General features: G+C 36.5%; 1 protein-coding gene across 1 annotated transcript; it reads left to right on the top strand.

The window, feature by feature from the left end:
- The first annotated feature begins 4397 nt into the window (after positions 1 to 4397).
- glula (glutamate-ammonia ligase (glutamine synthase) a) lies at positions 4398 to 7842 on the top strand. Its single transcript, XM_051870418.1, has 7 exons — positions 4398 to 4598; positions 5397 to 5582; positions 5703 to 5864; positions 5955 to 6101; positions 6201 to 6328; positions 6474 to 6673; positions 6765 to 7842. The coding sequence occupies exons 2-7, from the start codon at positions 5417 to 5419 to the stop codon at positions 7075 to 7077; spliced, it is 1116 nt and encodes a 371-aa protein (XP_051726378.1). The 5' UTR covers positions 4398 to 4598; positions 5397 to 5416; the 3' UTR covers positions 7078 to 7842.
- The last annotated feature ends 1392 nt before the right edge of the window (positions 7843 to 9234 follow it).

The following is a 9234-nucleotide window of genomic DNA, read 5'->3' as shown; positions in this document are numbered from 1 at the left end:
GTATGACAAAGATTGGCATAAAAAAAAAAGTATTTAAGTTGTTTCAGGATTGGTGTAAGCAAATTTATCTTCAAGAAATGAAACATGTCTTGGTTGTTTAAACAAAACCAAATCTACAAATCTGTATCATACACTTTTCATAACTTTTTTTTTTTTTTTTTGGGGCTTTAAAAAAATGGGTATAAAACAAAGTACCCACACAACATCTGCATATTATAGCATACACAAGTAAATACCATAAAATGTTCTTTCTTGATACAAACAGCTCAATATGTCTCACACAGACACATCTGTGTCCATTAAATTTTTACACTCTCCAAACTCGTCCGCCAAACATCTGCTGGGAGATATGTGCGGTTTATGAGCAAGTTACGATCCAGAAATATGCTGTAAATAGAGATAACAAGGCCTGGATGCCCAGCACTAGAGAGTGACATTCATGAAATAAAACAACAAAACAGCAGGAATATCCAGAATGTTCTTCTGAATAAAGTTAGCATAATTTAACTACATTAATAAAATGATAATGTGGTGCCATTACCATTAACAATATGAATGTTACTCCAAGGATATAATCAAAAGAACGTGATGTAATGATATGGCACACCTGCGCTCCAAGAGTTCTGTACGGATTTGACGACCAGACACTGTGCAGTTAGCAGACCATAAAAATCTCATCTTTAGGAGAATCAAAGAGAAGAGGCCCTTGTTGCACTAAATGTGATCCATCGAGGAACTTAAACAGGGAAATTTGGAGATGCTGTATGAAGAGTTGGAGTTTCACTGTCCTCAGCAGCTTAAGTAATCTTTTATGAATCAATATAGCCTACCATTTATGTCTCAATATGCAATAATTGAAGGGCTTTTAAAGAGTGTTTGTTATTGTAAAGAGACAGTAGGATCATGGGTAATAGTTTGCTTTATTGATGATCTATCATTTGACACATGATGTTAATTACCACTGATTACCTAAGATTATTAAAGTTTGTCTAACATTATCTATCCACTAAAACAGTGGTTCCCAACCAGATCCACTAGGGGGCCTCAGTACACTTCCAAGGGGGCCACAAGATGGCTTAAATATATTCTTATTAAATATATTAAAATAATTTAATATATGACAAAAATATTAAGAAACTAAAAAAAAACTTTTTCAGTTAAGAATGAAGGGTTCCATGATCTTTAAAATCCTGGATATATGAGGAAATTGTAAAAGTTTGATTTCTAGACCTGTCTAGTCATTGAAATTAATAAAATTTCTACGTTTTTCTGTGCACTCTTAAAAATAAAGCTTCCAAAATGAGGTTTTCGCAGCAATGCAGAAGATCGATTTTAGGTTCCCCTAAAATAATCTTAAATAATTTTTAATAATCTGAAGAAGCTCTTTCCACTATAAAGAAGCTTTGGTGCAATGGAAAGTAGAAGGCCATGATGGCTGATATGTTTCAAGAAATTTAAAACTATGTAATTTCAAAGAACAAATTATTCTGTAAATAAAATATGAATTCAAAATAATAGAAAATACACTGTTTTGTCATCTTTTAATGCAAATTTGAAAGTTATATATTAAATTTTGACCTGTTTTTCAAGATTAAGAGTCCATTTTATTGTTTTGTGAAATAACAGATGAATTAAATTATGCATTATACAACATTTTATGCAGTTAAAAAATGTTTAAAGCATATGCAGTTAATAAATAGTTTAAATTTTAAATTCAGCTGCCAGTCATTAATATAAACAAATATAGCAAATACACACATTCAAGTAGTTTACTGTGAAAAAATACAGCAAATAGAATACAGGAAAATTACATAAATTAAATGACAGTAATGCTACTGTAACCGGCTGGCAACCCTGCTGCCAGTATTTTACCTTAAAATTTACAGGTAATTTTTAACAGTGAAAAACAACTATACCCTATGAAAGACCATGTAAATTGTGGTGTGTATGTTCTTCAGTGTAAACACTGAAGAACATTCAGTTCTTGAAACTTCTTGGAATTACCTAAATTATTTATAATTATTTTATTCAATTGTTTTCATAAAATGTCAACAGTTTAAACAAGCAAGCAGTTTTAAATGGAAATATCTTAGAGTACATATGGGGCCTTTCTAATATTGTCTTGATCAAAGATAAAGACCTAATAAGCTTATTTGCATTCACACTCTGAAAGGACACAATACACATGATAGTATCCATCTGTTGATCTGGTGCATTTAAAAAAAATTTGAGGTACTTAGCCTCCACTCCTGCCAGTGGCACAAACAAGATGGTCTATAACCCTAAACCATAATCTTCAGCTGCACTGGAATGTTTTTCCCACTAGAGGGAGGCATTTGCATACATGTTACAATCATCTCTGGTAAACCTTTTTGAGGGGAATTTGAGACATTTGTAAAAGCATAATGCTAATTCATCTGTGTTTGGTTCATGCAGGTAGTTTGTTTCTTGGAATTTACAGTTAAATGAAGTAAACTATGGAGCAGTGCTTCCATTAATGACAAGGTATTTTGGCCATTTTAACAGTTTAACCAACCAACCATCTGTATTTTTTGGCTAAAAAGATGCCTAGTTTAACTTTAAGCACAAAGGGTGAAACTGAACTCTAGTGATAAGTTTGCCATTAAGAGTTTCCTGGCCTCAACATTTTTGGATAGCTTCTTCTCTCTGAAACAATATAACAGTGTGCTTTGACCTCCATTTCCACTGCACAGGAAAAGCACCAACAGTGTCCTGGTTTGTTTTTACCCATTGCCTTATTTTCTATGCCAGGTCATCACTAGGAGAACTGATACTGGGCATTAGCTGTCTAGTGTTTCTTTGTAATAGCCCTTTGGCCACAACAGATATCGAGGTAGTATAGTCCTACTCTCACTTCAAAAGAAATTAGCAAAATAAAGTTAACAAGTTTGGCATATTTATTAAAAAATAAAGTCACATGGCAAACTGGTTGCACTCTTTAATTTAGCATGAGCAATATGAGCATTTTTTTATACATGTACGATCATGGTCACACCAAGGGGAATGTCACTATGACACCTGTGGTACAGTGACGGTGGAAACTGAACCTACATTGCATATGATTGTTATATAATGTTTTGAAAAGACAATCCTTCGGTGCCTCTGACAAAGACACTGGCCTAAAAGTTTCATTTTAGGACCTCTGTAGGGGAATTTAACTAAAAATAGTTTCAGGATTCAGTTATGAATGTTTAATTTTTTGATTGCATATTTTGAATTACATCAATCTGATTTATAGAACTGTAATACTATGCAAAGGTACTATACCACCAGTGACTGATAAAATAAAACTAATGCCAAATTTCATTCATTCATTCATTCGCTTATTCGTTCATTCACTGTACTTTGAATCAATACATTTAAAAAAAGATTAAACTCTGCATCAATATGTATAAGGGGAAACAGACTGAGTATATTTGGGAAAGGTTTACAAATAAAGTCCTTCACAGAGTGTTACTGTAAGATAACTAAATTAGATATATCTAGTAATGACTGGATTATTTGTGCTATCATGTTTTTTTTTAATTCAAATGCCCTTTTCAGTGTTCCTGGTCTATATATTGTTGTGTGAAGATTACTCAGCAGTTTTACATTTCTTAAGTCTCAGACTTTCAGGCGTACTGATCTCATCATTTTTGATGACATTATGGCAATTACATCACAGTTATGAGTGAAAGAGCAATTCTGAGTGAAAGATAATGAGTTATTGTTTCCTTGCACACTGATTCTGGGTAAGATAGTTATGAGTAGCAGTATTTTTCAAAACTACACGCCTTTAAGGCTGCATTTCAATCGAAATGTATATTGTAACTCTATACTAAAACTTTTGTTTGAGCCTTAATGATCCAGATATCCATTTTGCTCTAGAAAAGCCAAGAATTAATGATTGAAATGACTTTATTGTTCAAATGCATAAACAAAATCAACATATCTGCTCGCTCTGTTGCTCAGAAGTTTGTTCATTTTCATTCGAGGCTGTTTTGTTTGTTTGTTTGTTTGTTTGTTTGTTTGTTTGTTTTTTTCACTTACGACCATGATGAAGTCCCAGCAGTTTCCAAGAACAGGAATGCAGTATGAACATTATTTTACACCACATGGGGGCATTTAACATCTCCTGAAACACGAGGCTCGCTTTCTCCTACATAAATGCTTCATTCATATGGGTTTGCTGTGAATTCAATTATGAAACGTTCCTAAGCTCCTGTTGAAACAGCCTGGAATGTCGTGACTTTACGGTGGGACAAACTTCTTTATCGCTCTGTCAGGAATGGAGAATAACCAACGATAAACACTATTCCTACGCTAATGCTCCCTCGCTGAAGTTGAGGGCGTGACTTCACTGCTGGAAGTCCATCCAATGATGTAGCCGCGTGTCCCTTCAATCACCTGAGAACAAACAGATCACGTTTCGCCCTGACCAATCACACGCGCCGGGATCCTGCGACCATACATATAAATCAGGCTGACAGCCCGAACTCCCAGGCAGAGAATGAGAGAATACCGAACACAAAATAATAAGTCAAGTAACTGGACCTGCCAGTCCGATATCATACATTTTAATTTCTGTTGGTGTCCAGGTACGTAACTTTCTATTATTATTCATCAGGCTTTCATTTGTGTGCACTGCACGAATGTGCTTTTGTGAACGCTAATATGGTTATGCAACTTCGTTCTTTTGTTGATAGTGAGTTTTATTTTAACCAAAATTGACTTGTTGTTTTGTGATATTGCCGCTGTTTATCAATACTTCACGCTAGGATGTAATATACTACCGTGCTGTAACCATGGCTACAGGCTGCTATCGGTGTATCCGGGGATGTGCAGGAAAGCGTCGAGTTGAATGCTCTCAGCTAACGTTACTTTGAGCAGCAATAATGCTTTTTGCGCTGACCTGCTGATTTGTGCGATCAATATTGATAGTGGTTTTCCATACTGATCGAACAACCCTTTCACAAGTGAATGCAAAGAGTTCCCAATGCAGATTGCAAAGCACGTGGTCTAGTCTTTCCCAACCCCTTTAAACTGTATTTGTAAGACTCCAGTGCCCACGCAAGCCAACGATTTTATACAGCAATTAATCAGGATTGGCTAAATTATTTTCTGCTTTCATTTTAACATTTTTAAAATCAATCTTTCTAAATTACCTGGTTGGAAATAAATGGTCTCTAATCTATTCGGTGCAGTTTGTTATATTTCTAGGCTTCCACTGAGATTACCTGTTTGATTAAATTATCATCTGTTTGTTTGTGCTTGGTCTTTTACTTAAACTATTGATCCCTGTGCTGAATGTATGTGTTAATGTTTAAGGAAGTACAATATATTCAATATTCTTGTGAGACTTCTTAATGTTGACCATCTGTTTTCCTCCTGTTTAGGTGTTTTATAGTAATAAAAAATGGCTACGTCTGCCAGTGCTCAGTTGAGTAAAGTGGTAAAACGGCAGTATATGGAACTGCCTCAGGGAGACAAAGTACAAGCCATGTATATCTGGATCGACGGAACCGGAGAAGGACTGCGATGCAAAACCAGGACGCTGGACTCTGAGCCTAAAAGCATTGAAGGTAAGCTGGACAAAGCAACATCAGTTTAAATTACATTAACAGATTTATATGTTTAAGTCTTGGAATTCTAATGGATTTGGAACTAATTGATTCTAATTCTAATTGTATTTTGTTATTCAGATCTTCCTGAGTGGAATTTTGATGGTTCCAGCACGTATCAATCTGAAGGCTCCAACAGTGACATGTATCTCATCCCCTCAGCCATGTTTAGGGATCCTTTCCGCAAAGACCCCAACAAATTGGTCTTGTGTGAGGTGCTCAAGTACAACCGAAAGCCTGCTGGTACGTTTATTTGAGGATAAAACAACATCTGTGAATGTTAGATCTGGGTTTGTTTGAGGACTTATATTGCTATTCTGGTCTTAAACCTAGAAACCAACCATCGTCATACATGTAAAAAGATCATGGAAATGGTAGACCATCAGATCCCTTGGTTTGGCATGGAGCAGGAGTACACTATCCTGGGTACAGATGGACATCCGTTTGGTTGGCCCTCCAATGGGTTCCCTGGTCCCCAAGGTAAAAAAAAAAAAAAATGCTCCTTTACCATCACAATTGACCATTGTCAATGGTGTTCTAAAGATTCTGGTCCTTAATGTGCTCTACTGATATCTGCAGGACCTTATTACTGTGGAGTTGGAGCAGATAAAGCCTATGGCAGGGACATCGTGGAGGCACATTACAAAGCCTGCCTGTATGCTGGTGTGGTGATCTGTGGAACCAATGCTGAAGTTATGCCAGCCCAGGTAACCTCTGTCCTAGTCTGTTCTGGGATAAATACTACAGTCAGCCATTAAGTGTATTAATCCATCTAAAGATTACCTATTTGGAATGTGACCTCAATTCTTCCGTTAATTCTTGATTAGTTATAACGTGACTCTTATTTTGCAGTGGGAATTCCAGATTGGCCCCTGTGAAGGCATCAACATGGGGGATCACTTGTGGGTAGCTCGTTTCATCTTGCACAGAGTTTGTGAAGACTTCGGTGTGGTAGCTTCATTTGATCCTAAGCCGATCCCAGGCAACTGGAATGGCGCTGGTTGCCACACTAACTTTAGCACCAAGGAAATGCGGGAAGATGGTGGGCTGAAGTAAGTAGCAATCATAGATGGCTTGCATGCTTTTTAAAAATGTATATGAAACTCAACACATCTTGAATACATCTTGTCTCTTTTTAACTAGATGCATTGAGGAGTGTATTGATAAGCTTGGAAAGAGGCACAACTACCACATCCGTGCCTATGATCCAAAGGGAGGCCTGGACAATGCTCGTAGACTGACTGGCCACCATGAAACCTCCAACATACATGAGTTCTCAGCAGGCGTAGCCAACCGTGGTGCTAGTATCCGCATCCCGCGAACAGTGGGACAAGAGAAGAAGGGCTACTTTGAGGACCGCCGTCCATCTGCCAACTGTGACCCCTATGCGGTCACTGAGGCCCTGATTCGCACATGTTTGCTTGATGAAGAGGGTGAAGAACCCGTGGACTACTAGATATCTCTTCTTCTGGACTGAACTTCCCTCCCCTTCTTGCCATACTCAACCCCTTTTTTTTTTTTTTTTTTTTTTAAATGGCCATCAAGCCAAATTAGTACTGTATCTTATTTTCTATCAGGGTGGTTCTAACCTGGCATTTTAATATCGCTGAAGTTGACTGGTCAACTTAACGTTTTAAGATTAAATCTGAAGTTAACCTGATCTGACTGGGGACATGGTGTTGCAGGGCATGTCTTTCCCCTGTTTTTATCTTATACATTTTCTTTCGTTCCTAATTTTAATTGGGTTTTTTTTTTGGGGAGTGGATGTTTAATGTTAGCGTTGAAAGCTCTGATCCCATGACCCTACCTTTTAGTCGTTAAGATGGACTGAGACACATCAGGTGCACTGAAAAACCTAGGGTTGCCAAGGCTAGACAACATCTAATTTCTTTTAAACCAATAGCTAGTTGTTGCGTATGTTGACTTGGTTATTCAAGTATGTAATGTTTCAATGCGTCTTACTGACAGTGTATTAAATGGCAAATTTTAGTATCCATTTTGACTGTACACGCTGTTTATGTTGTGCGGTACACTTCACAGTCGAGGTCCAATAACTGTCCTGTTTTTATACTTGTGGATCTGTTATTTGTCATGCTAAATCCCTGATTCATCAAGGATTTGATCCTGTTTTTATCTACTACTATGATGTAACTGCACCTGTTTTGGTAAAAACCTGAAGTTGCTTAAAAAAAATGAGACTTAAACATTTATTTTTACCACACACTTGTCTTGTGTTTCCTCTTTAATTGTGCAGTGGTGTCTTGCTTGTGTACTTGCTGATTTGAATTATGATGTTCACATTACAAGACTATCAGTTTTGAGATTACAGAGCAAGGTGAGTATACTTGGCCAAAACAATATACAAAGACTCATGATGGACTCCAACTTGAGCTCTGCCTCTAATTTTTAAGAATACAATCCATCCTTTTCCATTCCTTTTTAAGTTTTTAGGACATATGGAATCAACTATTTTTGCAACAAAAAAAGTGCCTGTGCAACACATTTATGGTTTTGTAAGAGAACAGACCCACTTTTTGCTAGCTTTAAGTAGAAAGTCGTTATTTAAATGTTGCAATATCACTGTCACCACTAAATCTGTTTATATTACTAGTCTAGTGTTCACGAAAAACATTTTTCTGCAGTGGACTCCGTTCCTTCGTATTAGTATATTGGTCAAGGGAGATTAAAATGTTTTCTTTCTGAAACGTCGTATTGCGCAAACAACTATTCAGACCTGCATCGCTGGGATATTGCAGAGTTTGCAGCTAAACTTCTGCAACATCATCGATAAACTTTTATCTCTTTGAGAGGAGCTCATAAACACGAAGCCAGCCAACATGGTTAACAGTTAAGTCACATTCGCCAACAGTGTGATTACACGCTATTTGTTGGCTCTCAACGGGAACAAAGGGGCGTCTCTGTTTCATTCTATGAAGTGCAGGAACATCTAAGCTTTTCTGGGACAAAAATATTTACTTTATGTGCTTCTCTGCGCGGTGGGGGCAGGGTTAACAAGTTTGTTGTGGAACCTTTTACCTACATTCCCATGCCTAACAGACAAGTCCTAATCCCTTGTGATTGGCTATCCAAAATAACTGCCAACCAATCACAAAATAGAATGCTGTTTCTGTCCAGTGCTTGGAAAAAGAAGTTGTTGGGCAGTTATTTTGATATCTTAATTTATTTTTTTTAAAATAGTTAGTTAAAATAGACTAAAAAAAAAAAAAAAAAAAAAAGGTGCTGTTCATTTTTATTTCTTTTTGTTCCAGAAGCCTGTTCAAAAGAAAGTTTCTCTGAATCAACAAGTAGCCTAAACATCTGCTTAAGTTAATTTAAGTTTTTTTTAAGGTTAATATTCAATAATTAAATTTTGAGATTGGAACAAATAGCTATGAGAATATGCTTACTGTAATCATTATATATAATGTTCAAACTTGTTTCATTCTTTTGTTGAATTTGCCAAGGGTATCATCAAGATTGTTCTGACATTAGGAATCTTCAGGAAGTGGGGGAGGAATTACACTCTGATATAAGTCAAAGATATCCTAAATTAAGGTTGTGTGCTGAATCATGGCGAATGATTACAATCAGTAGCCTAATCAGTCTGACTGAA

The sequence above is a fragment of the Ctenopharyngodon idella genome, chromosome 2 (genome assembly GCF_019924925.1).
Source record: "Ctenopharyngodon idella isolate HZGC_01 chromosome 2, HZGC01, whole genome shotgun sequence".
NCBI classification, from domain to species: Eukaryota; Metazoa; Chordata; class Actinopteri; order Cypriniformes; family Xenocyprididae; genus Ctenopharyngodon; species Ctenopharyngodon idella.
The sequence above is the reverse complement of the archived record's forward strand: the minus strand, read 5'-3'. Positions and strand labels throughout refer to the sequence as shown.

Coding starts and splice junctions, on each gene's coding strand:
- glula (XM_051870418.1), top strand. CDS start 5,417: ATGGCTACGTCTGCCAGTGCTCAGTTGAGTAAAGTGGTAAAACGGCAG. Junction 6,329..6,473: donor CTGAAGTTATGCCAGCCCAG/GTAACCTCTGTC, acceptor CTTATTTTGCAG/TGGGAATTCCAGATTGGCCC. Junction 6,674..6,764: donor CGGGAAGATGGTGGGCTGAA/GTAAGTAGCAAT, acceptor CTTTTTAACTAG/ATGCATTGAGGAGTGTATTG.